The 20,781-nt window shown below is 41.4% G+C and overlaps 1 protein-coding gene across 1 annotated transcript in view; it reads left to right on the top strand.

The window, feature by feature from the left end:
* The first annotated feature begins 2,159 nt into the window (after positions 1-2,159).
* CA8 (carbonic anhydrase 8) overlaps positions 2,160-20,781 on the top strand; it is a 51,599-nt gene continuing 32,977 nt past the window's right edge. Inside the window, exons 1-3 of the mRNA XM_063130765.1 lie at positions 2,160-2,302; positions 4,360-4,551; positions 10,663-10,787. Coding sequence (XP_062986835.1) covers positions 2,227-2,302; positions 4,360-4,551; positions 10,663-10,787 — 393 coding nt within the window. The 5' untranslated portion in view covers positions 2,160-2,226. The remainder of the gene's footprint in view (positions 2,303-4,359; positions 4,552-10,662; positions 10,788-20,781) is intronic.

Raw genomic sequence — 20,781 nt, 5'->3', positions numbered from 1 at the left:
CCCTTCTTATGCTATGTTCAACATGTCTACTATTTTCACATCTAAGACACATGTTAAGGAAAAGTTTTGAAGTGGCTCTGGGCACTGGGCATTGTTGCTATGAGATAGTCATGCCACAATCCCTTTAAAGATCTTTGCAGGGTATGTATGTGTGTGTAAAGGGCTACACAGGCCCTTTTGCTGGGATTAGATGCTGACCTGATAACTGTCCTGCAATTCTCCCAGGGCAGGGAGAGAGGTCTTGGGAGCACAATAGAGGCTGGTCATTTCCAGTAGGGAAGATCCACTATGTCAAACTCCCCCAAGCAAAAATTGGTAGCGAGTTCTGATTGTGGAGCTAGAAACCTACTGCCAAGGAAGCTGTTTGTCTGGAAAGGTTAGAGCATGAGTGTGAACTCTGGTGCAACACCAGAAAATGCATCCCTGACTTGAAGACATTGATATACACTGCAAGTTAGGGAAGATGACAATTCATACCTTATCATGGGGATGGGCAATTTTTTTGTCTGCAGGATATACTTTGTTTTTTACTAGAATCCTGAGATCTACCATTTCCTTTGATTTTTCAATTTTGTAAAAAAATATTATTTATGTATTTATTTTATGTGTGTGAGTTTGGTCATTTGTAGAAAAGTAAAAGTTCAATAAAAGTTGTGGATATTAAATGCACTCTCACACGAAAAAACCCTGGAGCCAGGTACATAGGGTGACCATATGGAAAGGAGGACAGCGTTCCTGCTGTATCTTTAATGGTGGTATTGAAAGGGGAATTTCAGCAGGTATCATTTGTATGCATGCAGCACCTGGTGAAATTCTCTCTTCATCACAACAGTTAAAGCTGCAGGAGCCCTGCCATCTTGACGAGATACAAAAGGGGGCAGGGCTCCTGAAGCTTTAACTGTTGTGATGAAGAGAGAATTTCACCAGGTGCTGCATGCATACAAATAACACCTGCTGAAATTCCCCTTTCAATACCACTGTTAAAGATACTTAAACCCTGTCCTCCTTTCCATATGGTCACCCTACAAAACAGTGGCTCAGTAAGGCAGATGATGGGGGTTTCCAGTCATGCCTTTGATCATGAAATTGCTTTGTCTCATTGACAGAATTGTGCTCTTCCACTTGTAACTCTGCTGAGTTTTCTCATGGCATCTTCCATCTTTTTTCTTACTGCAGACAAAGTAAAGTAAGTAAAAGAGGACAGCTGCAAAATACCTTCTGATTGATAGTGCTGGGAGCTTCCCATCTGGAAGCATCCAAGATATGCACACTAGGCTTTCTCCCTGAGGTTTTGATTATTATGGGCACTTGCGAGGCTAAACTTTTGCTTTCTTGATTTTAGTAGCCTAATTCAGGAGGAGACAAGGGTTTTTTGATGAAGCTATTGTTAAACCTTTGGGAGTCAACATGATCTACTACAAATCACCTAGCGATCTACCAGTAGATTTTGACCTTCAGTTCTGCTCACATGGCTTAGAAGCCTGTCCTCCTGACACATCTGGAGGGCACCAGGTTAGGAACCAGTACCCTGGGACTTGAAAGAAGCACCTTTCTTTGTTTTTTGTAAAAAAGAAATGTGTGTGAGCCTTAGCTAAGGAAGATTTCTGGGAGTGCTAAGGGCAGAGTGAAAACTTGTTACTCTGGTGTAATACAGGCAATGCTTTTCAACATATCTTCCACTATTCCTTTCATATTGCACTTCTTTGTTTGTCTTTAAACTAGCTCATTTGATGTGGGGACGATGACAGTTCTTACCACAATGTAGCCACAACTCCATACACAAGCTTGCCAAGCACAGACACACACGGTCTCTATAGGATCTGAAGACCACAGATCTCACTGGTGTCACTGCCTCCTGGAACATATGTCTCTGTGTGGCCAGTTTGCTTGTCTACAAAGTATATTTTCTTAACTTATTTTTGCACTCTGCCTAATAATAATAATAATAATAATAATAATAATAATAATAATAATAATAATAATAATAATATCCCACCTCAGCCCGGGATGATTTAAAAACCCCTCAGTGAGAAGATTTCCGCAACCATCCAAGCTGCCTGGCTGTGGCATGGGTTTGTCACTCAGACCAGCCGATCCGCAAAGCAAGGCTGCAGCTCCTGCTTCACACACGCACACGCACACACCCTGACGGAGGACAACAGACTTCCGCAAGACAGTCTCACCGAGACAGCCAGCGCGATCAGAGGGGGAGAGGAGCGCCTGCTAATGGCTGACAGTTACATTGAGGAACCGGAGCTCTTCTCTGAGAAAGGGGAGACTGTGGAATGGGGCTATGAAGAAGGTAAGGAGGTTGGGGCTTGAGGCTGTGAGTTGCTTTGTTGTTTAAAAGAGGGAGACATTTTCACTGCGTGCGTGAGAGAGAAAGCTCTCTTTACATTTACAAGTACACATTGACTCCTGCCATCAGTACTTTTCGGTAAAACTATCCGCGGTATCAGGTGTCCTTTCAGCATATAGACATTGCATGTTTAGAACAAAAATGCTCCCCACCCCACCCCCGAAGAAGAAGACGAAGAAGACGAAGAAGAAATACTATCAACTGAATCTAAAAGCAAGTGATTTATATTTAGGTTATTAACACAGAGACCACCCTCACATAAACCTTTAAGCTAATGAAATGTTTACCTACTAAACTCCTCTCTTTCTAAATACAAAAGATACAGTGAAGACCAGTAGCTTTTCCACAAATAAGTTCCACATTCCCTTGCTGTGTTTGAAACTCAAACACTGTAGCTCTGACAGCGCTACTGACCATACACAAAAAAGATGGATTGCTTTTGTTGGTTTTTACTGTTCGGTGAACACAGACTGTGGCAAGAGAAAAGGATTTCTAATCTCCTCTCACTTTTGATAATCCAAATTGTATTTAATAATGTGTGTAGCTAGGGCTCAGGGGGTTGGATTCAGACTGTCAGATCTCAGAGTTGACCCGTTAAACTCAACAGAACGTAACAGTTAATCCTGGATCCAAGCCAGGAAGTTTAAGCATTGCTTAAAAGAAGCACATAGTCACAATTGTAAGTAGGATAATGTGTACATCATGATCTTGAGATGGAGGGCGAAAAAAACAAAAATTGCAAGTCAATGAAGAGGGGGAAATCTAAAACTGAACAGTTGGAGAATACCTTTATTAGAACCAACTTCACAAGGTAGTGAGCAAGTTCACCAGAGTTCATCTTCTTCAGGCTGCATGTTAGCTTAAGATGGAGTGAAAAAGATGTCACACAAACCTAATTAGTTCATTCATTATTTAATAGATTTAGTTGTTGCTTACCATATCTAAAAAAATCTCTATTCAGTTAACAAAGAAAGATTAATATACATCAAAATGCATCATAATAAATATAGAAACATTGGTGAAAACATTAAAACAAAATACACTATAATAAACAAATCAGCTGGGCAGTACACTCAATCAGGGAAGGCTTGGACAAAGAGGAGGGTCTTAATGAGTGCCTAAAACACACAACAGTTAATGAAGTTAGATTGTACTAGGTGAAAACAAGATATTAGGGGCTAGCCTGGTCTCACCTGCCTCTCAAACTGAAGAGTCCTCATTAATTCAAAAGCTTACTCACTGCTCTGTGATGTTTCAGTTGGTTCTGATAAAGACTAAGCAACATTTCTCTTACAGTGCAGTCCTCTGTAGTTCTACTGGCAGGGAAGTCCCATGGAATTCAGCATTAGGACTGCAGCTTTAAAAACATGATTTTTTGCTTCCTAAATCATGGCTTTTAATTGAATGACATGTTTGTAGTTGAAGGGGCATTTTCCCTCCATATCAGTCTGATCCGTGATCATGTCAAGGGCTTTACGTTTCCTCCTTTAGCACACAGGAATGCTCGCTGACCTAAAGACAGCAGGAATTCTTTGATGAAATATATTTCTTTCCCTGATGAAACCTCAAACTAGATGTGACTTTTAATGTGTCTTTGCATTCAATATGTCTGTTTTTACAAATAGCAGCTGCTAGGGTGTGTTTCTTGATGATTATTGCAGTCGCAACAGGCAGGGAGGGGGAGTTTAACCCTTTCTTCTCACGCTGAAGTCCTGATAAAAAATGCTCCTTTGAAGTTGCACATTTACATGGGGAAGAAACCCCAAAGGTGCAACGACATCATACTTAATGTAAAACCTAGTTCAGCTGTGTTCTGTGCTTGGGACATGTTAGAAGGATCAGAACGGTTTGGGCTAAGTCTTTTAGGGGTTTTGAGAAATGTGTAGCAATACAGGCAGACAGAATAATAACTTTTAGGTCACTCCTAGCCCATGATTGTAAGAGAATATGGAAATACTGTAATATTTCATATCAGTCTAATGTTATTTCCTTTTTTTCAGGAGTTGAGTGGGGGTTAGTCTTTCCTGATGCTAATGGAGAATACCAGTCTCCTATTAACTTGAATTCAAGAGAAGCCAAATATGACCCTTTGCTACTGGAAGCACATTTATCACCAAACTATGTTGTGTGCCGTGATTGTGAGGTCATCAATGATGGGCACTCAGTTCAAATCCTCTTAAAGTCCAAATCAGGTATGCCTTTGCATGGTTTATGGTTTGTCATAGGATATGTGCAGACCAATAATCATCTAAGATTTTAAAATTATTGTCATGTTATCATCATCAATAGCAGAGTACATTGCATACATTAACTCAATAATCCCTGTAAGCACCATGTAAAACCAGTGTTATAATCCACATACAGAAATATAGTAAATAAATAAATCCCCATATTGCAGATGTGAGGAGTGAGTGAGGCTGAGAGAGAGGCTTGCCAAAGGCCACTTAATGAGTTCAAGGCCAAGGTGAGATTTAAACAAGGAGTTGACTGGCTCTGAGCTCACACTCCTGGCTACATGATGCTCAGGTTTCGGTGGTGGCCAGGAGTGCATTTGCATATTTAAAGCTAGTGCGCCAGCTGTGGCCGTTCCTAGAGATGTCAGACCTGGCCATGGTGATACATGCCTTAGTTACATCCTGATTGGATTATTGTAACGTGCTTTACATGGGGCTGCCTTTAAAGAGTGTTCGGAAACTCCAGCTGGTTCAAAGAGCTGCAGCCAGATTGTTGACTGGGGCTGGTTACAGGGAACATACAACTCTGCTGTTAAAACAGCTCCACTGGCTTCCAGTCTGTTTCCAGGCACAATTCAAAGTGCTGGTTATGACCTATAAAGCCCTGTATAGCTCAGGTCCAGGTTATTTGAAAGACCATATTCTCCCTTATGAGCCTGCCCGTGCTTTAAGATCTTCTGAAGAAGGCCTTCTTTCAGTCCCACCATCTTCACAGGTGCTTGGAGGGAACATGTGAGAGGGCCTTCTTGGTGGCTGCTCCAGTGCTTTGGAACTCTCTTCCTGGGGAAGCTAGACTGGCTCCCTCCTTGATGAGCTTTCGGAAGCAGGCTAAAACTTTTTTGTTCCAGCAGGCCTTTGGGGAATAATCTGGCCCTCCATCTATGTTAATGACTTATAATTTTGTTGTGTATTTTAAACTTTTATTTATTTATTTATTTTTACAATGTATGTTTTAAACTTTGTAAGGCTGCCTTGAGGCCCTGTATTGTGCAAAAGGTAGGATACAAATAAACATAAACATAAACATAAACATAATAATACATGGGCTGTCATTTCCTTTAATTTTTGACCAAGGGACACATCCCTGGCTTAGTCGTTTGAGCTTTCTTCAAGATCTCTCTGAGAAAACTCAGATTGCAGATGCTTCTCTGTAGCATAAGTATGGAGCGACGCAAGTGATTGGATGGTGGAAAAGGTTCCAGAAGCTTTCAAGATAGGAGTGGACTATATTGCTCATGTCTGATCCTTTCGACATTACAGCCACTTTTCCTCTTCTGTTTTCAGTGCATTTATTAGGGAAATGTAATGCTAGAATTGGACTCTGACCATTAGAACAGTGACAGAAACTGACTTGTAGAGAATGGGAAACCATTAAGGTGTTCCCTCCATGCTCGCCTGCTTCCTTGTGGACAACCTACTCCCAAATAATATAAAACTGGTTCTGTGTTGTTGTTTTATTTCTGTGCAAAGGAAAATTCTGTAATTTATTACTGTATGATGAAGTATGACACCAGCATTCAGATGTAGCAACATGTAGAAAGTTTAGCACGTAACATATCCTTGGCCATCTTTAAAGGCTATGAAGCAGCTGGGGAACAAGGAAAAGTCCCACCATAAATATAGCCAGCTGGTCAGCAGGAAACATTTATCAATGGATCTTGGACTGGAAACTTGCAACTACAAGCTGGGAAGAAAGTTTGATGCATTTCTTAAGGTTGCTTCAGATTTTCTCCAGAAGTGACAAGACAGGAAGCATGAGTGACTCATGCCTCCTGTCCCTGCACATCCTAGTCATATACAAATTCGAAAGAGGCATATATCTTTCAGAGGAAAATATATATAATGAGACTGGATTTGGCTGAAATGGTTTTTCTTACTTCCCCAGTGGAACTTGCTATTACAACAACAGGAACATTTTCAAATGGCAGCTTAACCACTTTGTAAATATCGTTCTCCCAATAATTTCCCAACTTATTCCTTCTTTCTTTTTTTAACCATACCTTATCCTCCACTTTTATATCCGGCAACAGTAATCCTTTGGCATAACTTCTCTTTTGCTTACTCTATTCCTTATCAATACCCACCCTTACTTGTCTATATAATCTCTGCAATCTTTGGTGATGACATTTTACCCAGTCATTAAGACTATCGCTTAAAGCTTGATCTTTGGTTTTTCCCACAGTGACTATGTCAGCAGGTAACATCTCCCCTCTCCCAAACAGCAGATAAGAAGGTGCAAATCCTGTAGAGCTCTGAATGTGACCAGCATATTTTCTCCCCTTCAGCCAATCCCCTCAGTAAGTTTAGCACCACTTGATTTATTCCCTCACACATTCCATTCCCCTGTGGATAACTAGTGGTATGCATTTTCTTCATTTCATATAATTGACACAATTCCTGAAACAATTCAGTTTCAAAAGCTGTCCCTCTGCTGTTAAAACGTTTTCTGGATATCTATAAACATGCACAAATTTCTCTACAAAAATCTTAGCTGTCACCTCAGCACTACAGTTTTTTATGGGCACTGAGTAAAGTGATCTATCATAGTGAGTATGTATTGATATCCCTTTTTACACATAGGTACTTTCAAGAGGTCCAACACCACCAATTCCAACGGCCGACTAGAAAATATAGGCATTAATGGTGCCTTTTCCATTTTAGCGATACTTTTTTTTAAATTACAGGTTTCACATTGACTAATCCACTCCTTTACATCTTTCTACATATTTGGCCAGGAGAATTGTTCTTTAGTTAATTGCCTTCTGTTAATTTCTCTTTCAATTCCTTTATAAATAATAGCTCTTAAACCTTTCTGTGATTGCCCAGACTAGGGCTAATAACTCCAGTTTGAAAGAACTGTAATTCTCCATATTTGTCTTGCTCTGTTTTCAGGCTGTAACTAGCATATGCAATTACCCGCTCACGCCCTTCCTGCTCCTGTGCCAACACAGCTCCCAGTCCTTCAAAACTGGCATCAGTGTACACCTTAAAAGGCAGGCTGTAATCTGGGTATGCTAAGATTGGGACAAAAATTAACTCGGTCTTCACACCCTCAAAAGCTAATTGACAGGCTGGTGTCCAGTTAACAGCCTGATCTTGCTTTTCCGTTTTCACTCCTTGCAAGAGTTCACGGCCTTACTTTCTTTGAAAAAAAAAATGGGCTTACTTTCTTTGAAATGTTCTTAATAAACTTTCTATAACCCGCAAATCCAAAAAATGGTCTCACTTGATGCACAGTCCTGGGAGCTTTCCATTCCTTAATTACCCAAATCTTTGCAGGATCAGGAGCCACTCTGACTGCCGATATAACATGCCTCAAATATTACACTGCCTTTTTAAAGAGGAAGCACTTTCCTGGCTTAATTCTGAGTCTCCTCTGTCCCAGTCTAGTGAACACAAAATCCGGATGTTCTACTTGTTTCTCAAAACTTTTGTAAAATACTATTATATTGTCAAGATATAGGACGACAGATTCAAAATGCAAGTCTGCTAAGTACCCTTTCATCATGTGGGAGAAGATGGCTTGGGCATTGACTAGCCCCAAAGGAATTTATTATTAACATCTTAACAATTAGCAATCTGTGAGTCCCTGAGTTGTCTTAACTCCTCAGTATAATGCCACTTTTCCTGCAGGGCCTTGCACAATTGCCTGGGTAAACTTCTTGTTGCCTCTCCCAAAACGCTGTTCAATGCGGTAGGCTGCCCAATTCCCTGCTCCTTACAGACATTCTTCTGTCTAACGTTGTCTTCTCTTTCCAATCTTCCCCAAATCCCCCCAATGCTCTTCTCTTTTCCTTTTCCCTCCTCCTCTTTTCCCCCTTTCTCCTCCTCCATTCCTAAATGCTCCCAACTGCCACTCCTCCTCCTCCTGTTACCATGACGACCCACACCACACTGCTTTAAATCAACTATCTGCAAACCATCATGTTTATGTTCCCTGTTCTTATCGATCCAGTCAGCAGCACATCTCATTACAATCTGTGCCAACTGGACCTAGGTCACTCTAGTGCTTTGATGCAGCTACATGAAAGCACCTATTGTCCACTGGATTGTATTCGTGACAACATTCTGGGCTTCTGGGCACATTTGTGACATCCAAATACATATGATTATGACGTGTCCGTCACAATCATTCACTCAGTGTTCTAGTTCTTGTATAACATACATAATAAGAGCTGTGCTGGATCAGACCAAAGACGTATTTAACCCAATGTTCTGTTCCTACTGTGGCCAACCAGATGCCTATGGGGAGCCCACAAGCAGGACATGAGTGCAATAGTACCCTTCCACTCATGTTCTCTAGCAACTGGCATACAAAGGCATATTGGAGAATATACAGCCATCATGACTAATAGTCATTGATAGCCTTATCTTTGTGTAGAAACTGGACACAAATGTGTTCTATGTACATTTGGATATCCTGGATTTTTCAAGTTGGAGCAAATATATAATCTGAAAACTAGACTGTAGAATGAGAAACAGTTTCTTTATATTTTCATGCATAAATTCCCCAGAAGGATATTGTTGAGGATTCAAGCATATCTCCTGGACTGTATACCTATCATCTGCCTACCTACCAATCTATAAATTAAAATAAGCTTGTAGAATGTTAGCCCTAATAGACACAATACAGTTGATCATGGATGAAGTTCCCTCTCAGGGACTTAGGTGGAACATAAGGTTGTTTTTTAAACAAACAAACAAACATAGTGGGGAGTATCTGTGTATGTATCACATATCATTTTTCTTCATCTAGCCCTCTCTCCATGGGCCATGCAAGTTTTTTGTGCTCAGCATGCAGATACTGCCTGGACTGGAGTGGCTTACATATTGCTAAGGAAATCCCCAAATAGCTTGTAAATGGTAAATACATTCCAAGAATTCCCAGAAATATTGTTAAAACCAGTGGTGGTCCTATATTTCATGCAAGTAGGGCAGTGACCCTCCACTTGTCCCCCATCCATTTGTGACAGAGAGATCCCCCCACAACCAGGTACATGTGCAGCTTTCCTGCCCTTCTCTGGCAATCTCAATAGGCTATTGAACATCTGCCCTGTCCACTGCCATACCAACCCAGTTGGCACCAGCCACCACTAGTTAAAATCCACCAATCAGGAACTAATTGATGATGCCCAACCAACACATGGAGGGAGCCAATATAATGGTGGGCTGTGATTACACCACATCCCATGCCCTGTTTGGTGATAGGGATGGGCCCATTGTTGATATTGGGGGTCTATTTTTTAAAAAAATTCTTTCTCCCTTTGTATTCAATGGGAGGAACTTTAGGAACATAGGAAGCTGCCTTATACTGAGTCAGACCATTGGTCAATTTAGCTCAGTATTGTCGACACTGATTGGCAGCTGCTCTTGGGGATGCTGGGGTTTGAACCTGGGACCTTCTGCATGCCCAGCAGATGCTCTGCCACTGAGCTACAGCCCCTCCCCAGATTTGCAGACACAAAACATTCTTTGTGCCAGATCTGAGGCTATTATAACATTCTGCATGGCAGTGATCTGGAGGTGTGTAGAATATGGCACAAATGTGCTCCTCCTTGCTGCTGCTGATCCGCAACTATGAGGCATGACAGGTGATATCCGAGAAAAACATTGTTGCTTAACAAATGGAGAGGCTGGAGTGTGTGTGTGTTTTCATGTTCAGCTTCTTTACAACAAACATAAGTTATACAGTACATGCAGAGCTCCAACAGCTAGTAACAATGCAGGCCTGGTGCATAGTTATGTACACATCCACACCTAGGAATGATAAATGCAGAACAACATTTATCTTTCATTATGGACAGCTGTTCTACCTCATAAAAATAAGAATGTAACAGGATACCGTCTGTGCACATTATGCACCTTGGAACGAGGTTTGCCACCACAGAGCAAAGAAATCAAATTGGTCAGTTGTGACCCCACGCCACACCCCAGCCACATACACACACACTCTAGTGCTTCACCCTCACACTAAAAGGAACAATTCTCCTACTGTTTGTTGAGAAAGTCTTCAGAAAATTGCTGGCTACGAATGTCACCTGCTATAATTTGTGTTGTGCTCTTTTGCAGGGTTAGTCGGAGGGCCACTACCTCGAGGGCATGAATTTGAACTGCATGATGTTCGGTTTCACTGGGGCAGGGAAAATCAACGTGGCTCTGAACACACTGTGAATTTTAAAGCTTTTCCCATGGAGGTAAGAGTGGTTTCACCTTTTGTAGCCTTTGCATTTATTCTCCAAATATTAAACCATTCCCTAACAACCTGTTGGTTTGATTTAAACCCAGCAGCTTATTGATTTATAGTAACATTTAAAGGCCGTCACAGAAAGTATGCATTGGGAATTTTGAATTTACATGTATCGTATTGTGCCTCTGGTGCAAATTCTACTGGATGATGAATGGGTCATAAAGTTAACCCACAGTACTATTAACTTTGGCATTAATAATATTCTAACAAGACCTGCTATGTTAGCATTTCCTGTGTCACCTTGACTAATACCAGGAACAAGCAGGCAGTGGCATACTTTGCTTGCTCTTTTATGATGAATAAGTCGAAACCAAATGGAAATCATCAGTGGATTTTTCAGTATTTAAAAATAAGATAATGCATGGTACAGATGCAAAGGTGGTCTGTAGTTTTTAGTGAAATGCAACTTTTGAAAACAGGCCACAGTCCTAAGTTTCAGTATTACAACTCCATGCATCCACCTATGATGCCTGTGGGTAATATTCATGTATTTTCTCATGCTGTGGAGTTAATCTTTTATACTATAAAAGCTCTTTCAGTGCATATTTGTTTGGCTTTAAATATTTTCATGCTATTTATCTTAATCTCTTTAGGAGCTTGAAAACAAATTTCCTTTCCATTTTAATTCTTGGTGGGATTTGTTATTAAGCCCTGAGCTGCTGCGATAAAGGCTTGCTTTCAGCACTGTGCCAAGAGAATTTTGGGTCCACTTCAGTCACACAAAATTAGCTCCACTCTATCACTACAAAGAAATAATCAAAAAGTTGGAAATCTGCACAAAACTATGAAGGTTCTGAAAATCAGTACGCAGAAATGCCAATTCTGTTCTTTTAAGAACAGCAGGAAGGCTCCCTTTACACAACCCTCCTTCCAACAAAAGAAGAAACTGGGCTTTTGTTCTGAAAATGGACATAAGTCAGGCCATAACTCCCTACACGGGTATAGGTTTAACAGGAAACATTCATATTGAAATCAAGAAAGTGAGCAAGATTATAGTTTTTGCGTGTGCAACTGTTGTGCAACAATCTGATAACACAAGGAAAGTATTCTGTAAAGAATCAAGTTCAGAACTGTTTTCTTTTGCCCTCTTGAGACCCTGTGGAGGGGGGAGGGGAAGGGATTAAAGGGTATGCCAATATCCCAGGGAAAGGGAGGGATCTTACCTCCCTGCTCCCGGGATCCCCTGTGCATCATGTAGATGCACAGGGATGATCCTGGGGCGATCCCTGGGATATCTGCAGGTCTAGACATGCCCTAGGTTTGATCTAGGGCTAAGGTCTTGTTGTCTTCTTGCCTCCATTTCCTCCTGATGAGACCTGTCTCTGTCTTCAAATTCATTAGTTCTTCTTCTTCTCTCAGTGAGTTGAAAGATAAAACTTAGCAAAAGCTCTTCAGTTACTCTTTCAATAAGTGGGCCCTCACATTTCCCAAACACTCCCAAATTCCCTGAGAACCAGCAGCTTCAAAGCCGAGACAGAGAGTGAGCAAGCTACTCCCATGAAAACTTCTGACGCAGACCCACTTGTACAGACATTCCAAAACTATTCCTAATAAATTTGCCTACATTCAACAAGGCCTCCGGCTTTGTTGGAGACTTATACCTAATATTTTATTCACAATGACCCAATTCTGGTTTTACTTTTGTTTTTTTAAAAAATAGCCTTGGGAGGGGAAATTTGAAGCAGAGAAGAGTCAGATTAAGTAGCCATTCCCCTCCTTGCAACTACACCTGCTAAAATTCTCTCTGCTACACATTTGGGTGGTCAATGTACAGGACTCCTGTCTTCAGTGCTGGTATCAAGGGTAGGCATGGTTGGGCACCTGTTAGGGGTTCACACCCCAGTAGGGGCCCATTGAACGAGCTCCCTGGACTTGCTCACCTTCTTCACCATTGCAGCCTGCTTGTTCATCTGCCTCATGCTCTGGCCCAGACAATGGTAATGGCGAGAATGAGGAGCAGTAGATGCCACTGCTGACTTGCTCCCTGCCTCTCTGCCTGTCAATCAAGCAAGTGGGAGCAATGATGAGAAAGAAGATGAGGAGAAATAGCAGCTGATGACAGTGTGGTGAGAAAGTACTGAAGGAGGGTATCATGCCCAAAGGCCCTCAAAAATCTAGAGCTGGCACTGCCTGTCGTCTCCTACATCCTTCGTAGAAAGAGCTAATGTTTCAAGAGCTGGTACTTCTTGTTGTGTTGAAAGTTATCTGTCCTTCTCTTTTATATATTGGTGGGGAGGATATGCTCACTAGTGCCTGAAAAGCCACGGATGATACTCCAGTGTTGGCAAGTTTGATGGGCTGCTTCTGGCAATTTCTTTCCTGTGTAAAAGTACCGTATTCTTTTGATTGTAAGGCACCATCGATTGTAAGACGCACACTAATTTCAGTACCACCAACAGAAAAAAGCTTTGATTCTAAAAATAATAATCGCACCTGCGATTCTAAGATGCACCCCGTTTTTAGAGATGTTTATATGGGGGAAAAGTGCATCTTAGAATCGAAGAAATACGGTAGTTCTTCCAGAAATGTATTTTTCTGAAAGTCTATGTGATAGAAGATACAGTATGCTAGCCCACCTGAAGATCTACCACCCTAGAATATGACTTCTTTGCTTATCCTTATGCTTCTGGCAAGCTTCTAATTGTATGTGGATCTTCATAAATCCAGAGTCTAGTCATGGGTGGACAGCTTGTGGCCCTCTAGATGCTTTCATGGAATCATAGAATTTTAGAATAGTAGAGTTGGAAGGGGCCTATAAGGCCATCGAGTCCAACCCCCCGCTCAATGCAGGAATCCACCCTAAAGCATACCTGACAGATGGCTGTCCAGCTGCCTCTTGAATGCTTAAAGTATGGGAGAGCCCACGACCTCCCTAAGTAATTGGTTCCATTGTCGTACTGCTCTAATAGTCAGGAAGTTTTTCCTGATGTCCAGCCAAAATCTGGCTTCCTGTAACTTGAGCCCATTATTCCTTGTCCTGTACTTTGGGAGGATCGAGAAGAGATCCTGGCCCTCCTCTGTGTGACAACCTTTTAAGTATTTGAAGAGTGCTATCATGTCTCCCCTCAATCTTCTCTTCTCCAGGCTAAACATGCCCAGTTCTTTCAGTCTCTCTTCATAGGGCTCTGTTTCCAGACCCATGATCATCCTGGTTGCCTGCCTCTGAACACGCTCCAGCTTGTCTGCATCCTTCTTGAAGTGTGGTGCCCAGAACTGGACGCAATACTCTAGATGAGGCCTAACCAGGGCCGAATAGAGAGGAACCAGTACCTCATGCGATTCGGAAGCTATACCTCTATTAATGTGGCCCAAAATAGCATTTGCCTTTCTTGCAGCCACATCGCACTGTTGGCTCATATTCAGCTTGTGATCTACAACAATTCCAAGATCCTTCTCATTTTTAGTATTGCTGAGCCGAGTATCCTCCATTTTGTAACTGTGCATTTGGTTTCTATTTCCTAGATGTAGAACTTGGAATTTATCCCTATTACCGTAAATTTCATTCTGTTGTTTTTAGCCCAGTCCAGCCTATCAAGATCACTTTGAAGTTTTTTTCTGTCTTCCAGGGTATTAGCTATCCCACCCAATTTTGTGTCATCTGCAAATCTGATAAGCGTTCCCTGCACCTCCTTGTCCAAATCATTAATAAAATGATTAAGTTTTGGCTTACAACTCACATCAGTTCCAGTCAACATAGCCAAAGTTGAGGGATCCTGGAAGCTGTAGGCCAAAAACACAAGTTGCCCATGTGTAGTCTAGTGCAGGATCTACACTACTGCTTTATATAATGGTACTGAAGTGCACTGACAACTGTTGAAGCCCATGACATATCTACACCAAGCAGGATATAACACCATGAAAGTTATATTAAAGTGGTATATGGTATGTGTCAATGAGCCCCAGCAGTTGTCAATACACTTCAACACTGCTATAAAGCAGTAGTGTGGCTCCTGCCTTTTATATACCGCTTTCATAGTGGAATATCCTGCTTGGTATAGATATGCCCTAGCTCAAGAAATGCATTTGCATGAAATTATTCTATAGTCATAGGAAGTTAATATATAATACTCAGATACAAAGACATGCACATGAATAAGAGATACTTTACATACTACAAAATGATTGGGCATACTGCATGTCCTCTCTGTGTGTACCCAGTAATATGTAAGAGGGAAATCAGCCCTTTAAAAGCTGTGTGTACATGAAGTATAGAGTCATGATTATATTTTTCCCCATGCACAGGTGAAAGGGCATGTTTTCATTGCCCACCTTCTGTGAATACACACAATGTAGGTGGAGCAGTGCACCCACAACATTTCCGTGTTTCTTCTTCTTCATCTCATCTCCATGTCTTAACTAGTACAAAAAGCAAAAAGAACATGCAGGCTCAAAAACTTAACCAATAGCCAGGTGAACAATAAACTGAGTTCTAGTATAGCATATTGTTAAGCTGCATTTTTCGAATAGATTTTTAGAAACCTAGAATATAGTTAAAGACTGAAGTAATCTGGATAAAACTTCAAGGAGCAGGCTAACCAGGTGGTACCACAGGAGATTTAAATAAATTTGAACAGCTTTAAAGTGGGAAGTGTAGGCTTTAGCTGCTGAATTATATTAAATAGATATTTAAATCCAGTGTAGGCTGGTGGCTCTGATGTCAGTGGAGGGTGTGTGTGTGAAGCCGCTCTGGGCTCCTGCGAGAACTAGTCAGAACTCTAAAGGGGTTCTGCACCTTGGATAGCTCCTTTAGAGTTCTGATTGGTTCTCACTGAAACCCAGAGTTGATTCATTGCCCACTGACATTGGAGCCACCAGCTTCCACTGTTCAAATACATTAAAAAGCCAATAGAATAAATTGGCTTTTAAAATCATAAATGTGATAAAAGATACCACTTATGTTGTATATTTACCTTGGTTTTTTTAAAAAAAATATTTTGTGGCATCTTTCTGCAGAACACCTAAAATAAATCACTAGAAATCTTTGAAATATGTGATTTCACATATTTCCAGTGTGGTGTAGTGGCTAGAGTGTCGGACTAAGAGTCGGGAGATCTGGGTTCTAGTCCCCACTCATCCATGGAAACCAACTGGGTGACTTTGGGCCAGCCACAGATTCTCAGCCCAACCCACCTCACAGGGTTATTGTGAGGATAAAGAGGAGAGGGGGAGGAGGGTTATGTACGTCGCCTTGGGTTCCTTGCAGGAAAGAAGGCGGGATATAAATGCAATAATAAATAAATAATAAATTTTATTGAACGTTATCCCCCACTTTCCACCCCCCCCACCCCCCACAAACCCTGGTAGTGCAGAGTACTGCCAAATTCCATGTTATTTTTCCATTTTTATGGAATAAACAACATCCTGTACCTTTAAGTGTGGCAATGCCCTTTATTTTTGCTGCACATCTGGGAAACTTGTACTCAAGGTTAGGACATTTTGGTTCAGGGTTTAGCAGATTAGCCAACTACAGGTTTTCCAGTGTGACCTTAGAACTGACACACTTGAAATAAATTACTATGTTGTCCTGATATTATCTCTACTGATGTGAGTTAACAGCCGGATTCTTTGCTTTTCCTAACTAATGTTCTGTAAAGACTTCACAACTATATATAGCTGAAAAAAATATTTTAAAAGTGTAGATTGTGAACAACTGACTTAAATTGACATTAGTAAAAATTAATTATAATTTTCAGTCTAGGGATTATAATTTTAGGAAAGGGCTATAGGGATGGCAGAGTTTAAGCTTTGTATATAGAAGGTTCCAAATTCAACCCTCCCATCTCTAGGTAGGACTAAGAAAGATCAGTGAAGGCACCAATGTCAGCGAATCCCTTCCAGGTTTCAGTCAGACTGCAATAGGGACAAAGTAGTAAGCCCCTTCCCCACAGGCCATGGTCCCTATCCAGGCCACCCTCCAACGTACATGCCTGCTATTTATTATTTTAAAACACTCACATAAGGGCTAATGATGTGATTAATGCCTAGTCCAGTTTAGCCGTTATAGCAATTGCTACTATTGCATGGAAGTGCACCACAGCCAATATTTTTCAGTTTCATTTAGGTGATGTTAAATACATCCAGTGTTTTCCCCATAGCAGATAATAGCGATTGCTAGCTTTGTTTGCTTTATTAAATTGAAGTCTTATCCTTAACCTTTTGCTGCAAAAGCAAAAAGAAAAAGCAGTGAATACAGTTGATACCATCTTTAAGTACAAAGGAGAGGCATCAAAGCGCAGCAATTACATTATTATCCAATGATAAGGTCTTCAGAGTAGCGTTTGCTTTGTCTTGTTTTATTTGGTTCATGTGGTGCATTCACAGGGCCTGGGATGGTCTTTGGTTTCAGGCAATTCAGCAATGAGGATTACAAATGCTACAGCTGTTACTTCACTAAATACAGCACACTTACAAATAGAATGCCTAACACTTTTGCACTGCCTTGGGACATTTTTTTTAAAACACCTGCCTTCTTTCCTGGGATATCCCTTGGAAAGAGCTGGTGCCTTGCTCACCAAATTCCAGGAACTAAGAGCGTCATCAGACAAACATTTTATTTCATGCTTGTTACTGGGCCCTCATGGGTTTTTGTGGGTCCTATTCATGACATTGTTTGCCTCCCATGTGTCTCCTGACCCTTCTAGCTTTCCTCGCATGACAAAAAAAGACCCTGGTAAATCAATATTATTTTTAGAGACAGAACTTGCCGCTAACTCCAGCTGTGTGCAGTATAAGTGGTGTGATAGAAACAGCCCACTGAATGGGCCACGTGCACAGTGTTTACTTCCTCTTTCATCTCTCTGAGAAAGAGGAAGTATTGAGCAACAAAAGTGAGAGTGGAGAAGTGAGGGTAGGAAAGCGTGATTCCTCCCCCTCCGCCCCCGTGTGATAGAGCTTTGAGTGATGTTCCACTGCTGAGTTTAATGGCAACACATTTCTCAACCAGGTTGGGCATTGTGCAGAGTGCTGGTTTTGACCTCTAAAGACCAGCCTTTTACATCCTGCACCGAACACATCTGAGGGAGAATTTGTTTCTATTGAGCCCATTTATTTATTTATTTCATCATAATAGTCCAGGGGTCAGCAACATGGTGCCCGTGGGTGCATTGGATCACCCAGTGGGCTTACCAGACCCTATTGCCTTCCCTCGCCAGACCCCCTTCATCTTCCTCCCCTGTCACCTGCTCATTTGTTGCCTCTTCTGCTCACCTCTGCAATGGCCAACATATTTGGTCAACAATGGTCAACAGTCAATATTATATATATATATATATCTAATTGTCCAGTACCTTTCCTATTTTGCCCCCCTTTAAATGTTACCAAACCAACCTGGGAACTGCTTTCCATTAGTGGTTCCTAAATGGCAGGGGCTGGTGGTGTGGGTGTTTCCACCAAAATGTTGTGAACTGCTGAGAAATTCTATTATATTGAGTGGTATTTAAATGTTACAAATAAATAAATAAATAAATAAAAATGATTTCTGCTTCCTCCTGGCAGAGGATGCAGTTCTTGGAAAAAGGCTGGCACCATTGCTGCCAATACCCAGGTGGTTGAGTCCAGTTTTGACTCCAGGTTCTTGAAGGTCCTTGGACCCCAATGGTTCCTGTCCCTCAGTATGTAAGCCGTCTTATCACCAGTGTCACCAGCCGCTATTGCTCCTCCTCATCTTTCCCATCATTGCTACCACTTACTTGCTTGACAGGAAGCCAGCCAGTGAGTAAGTAGGCAGTGGCATGTAATACTCCTGCTTCTCATCTCCACTGTTGTCTGGGCCGGAGCGAGAGGCAGGTGAACAAGCTTCTTGCAATGGTGAGAAGGAGGAACAATTTCAGAGGACTCTTGTCAGTGGACCCTGCTAGAGCATGGGCCCTTAAGAGATGCCCAACCATTAGGGATGTACAATGCTGGGAAATCCATTGTGGATTTCTGTAGTGTTTCCAGTCTGGTAAGCAAGGTGCGGACTGCATCAGATTTCCCTTCCATGGACTCCAGGAATTTTTTCCCCTAGGTTCTGCCAGTTGCGCAAATTGGAATTTGTGCATTTTTTTATCTTGAAATGTGAGCAAATGTTGCCTTTTTATTATTATTATTTTTAAATTGCTGCTCTTGTGCAACTGTGCACAATCTCAAGTCTGCCTGTCTGCTATGTAGCCCCATAGAGGCATATTCACTTGTCAATATCCTTGTCAGTTTCATCCACTCCACACATTAAGTTGTTTGATACTTGTCAAACAACTTTTCAATTCCCCCTTCCTACCTTTGCTTGGGAAATACTGCCTTGGTTACTGCAAATGGGAAAGAGGGTGGAGACTTCATCTGGATTTAAAAAAGCCCTTGCTTGAGATTCAGGCAAGTGTGTAATAGAAGCGAGGTACCCACAAACCCTGAGGATCAGCTTGCTAAGTGGATGGTCTGGTCCCCTTTCCCCAATCCGTCAGTGTCAAAGCGCATACAAACTACTCACTGACAGGTTGGGAAAAGGGTTTTTTTATATAGTGGCATGGCATTCCTTAGGCCCTGAAATGTAAACATTTTCGGGTGGGGGACAACGACAAGAATTCCCTATAAGTGGTGGCAGCTCAGTGGACACCCCCCCCCATAATATGTGTTTGAGGTCAAAAGATATCTTGGTGAAAATATAACTTTGATTGTATGATGGTTGTGTTCTGATCCATTTTGGTTGTGGTTGTATGATGTTTGGTAGTAATAGATTGTATATATCTATACTAGCCATCTTGAGGCTGTGGGAGAGGCAGCAGAGAAATTTAACAATGAAATCAGCCAGCTATTCCTAATTTAATCCACTTTCCAGGAGTTACTGGGTAAAATGTAGGTATTGATTAATTGGTTTATCAGGAACATCTGAAAAGCCTCCAAAAGATTATCTGATCCTAGAAGAACTGATTGGTAAAGCAAAGAGACCTATTTAGAGCTTAAGATACTTTGTAAGTTTCAGAGTTATTTCTTCTAACAAACCATAGGTATAGATAGATAGTGCCAGCCCGCTGAGGTACACAGGCAGTCAACAGTTCCTTGTGATGTATGTTATTTAACATTTGAACTGGCCTACAGCAAGATATTAGAGTGGACTGCTGTGATCATCCTATTTTAGAACTTGGATGGGAAATAATAGGCCTTTCCAAAAGGAGGAACCTCTTGGCCTTTTCTGTACATCAATTTAAGGTAAAAAGAAACTCACAAAAAGAAAGAAAAAGGGAAAGAGAGATGCTCCTAGAATCTAACATAAGACTCTTTTCATAGCTAGTCTGTTGAAGTGGTTCAGAGAACAGTCGAGCAGTGATTTATGGTACCCTCACTGTTTCTCCCTCCTCTCATCTTTTAATGGCATTTTGGATTTCTAAGCAGAACCTGAATAAAAGAGTTTGTGTAAAGGGATTAAAGGGGGGTTGTGGAAGAATGAGTCATCTATCCTGCCTTCCTGCCTTCTTCCCCCCTCCCTCCAAATCATGGCAACACAGCAAAAAGAATATGTGAAAGCAGTTACTGAAGTGTGTAGGGTGGCATAAAAATGCCATCCCTCTGTACTATATCTCCAAAGAGAAATCCTTCAGTGGCTGGGCTCTCCTTCTAGAGGGCTGATTTTTATTAGGTTTTGTGTCACTTCGCAATGCTCCATATTATTACTTTTACTTTACTTTTGAGGCAGCAGTGGCTCTAAACGTATATAGGAAACCGTGGCGCATGGCTTATCATGAGAAGCCACATCATTTTCATTTGTTTTCCAGGAATGGAGATGAGGCCATGAGACATTTTATGCTTTGCTGAAAATTAACAGTGTGATGGAAGAGTAATAGAAGCAGACCATGGCTGTTCAAACACCAATCCAGACTAGTGCTTTATTCACTAGACTATGCCCCCAAAGTAAAAAGCAAGGTTCCTAATCCCATATTCTTTCAACAGAAAGCTTGCTCCGCTAAGTGCTA

The sequence above is a fragment of the Elgaria multicarinata genome, chromosome 7, assembly GCF_023053635.1.
Source record: "Elgaria multicarinata webbii isolate HBS135686 ecotype San Diego chromosome 7, rElgMul1.1.pri, whole genome shotgun sequence".
Classification (NCBI taxonomy): domain Eukaryota; kingdom Metazoa; phylum Chordata; class Lepidosauria; order Squamata; family Anguidae; genus Elgaria; species Elgaria multicarinata.
Note: the sequence above shows the minus strand (reverse complement) of the source record. Positions and strands in the feature narration are given on the sequence as shown.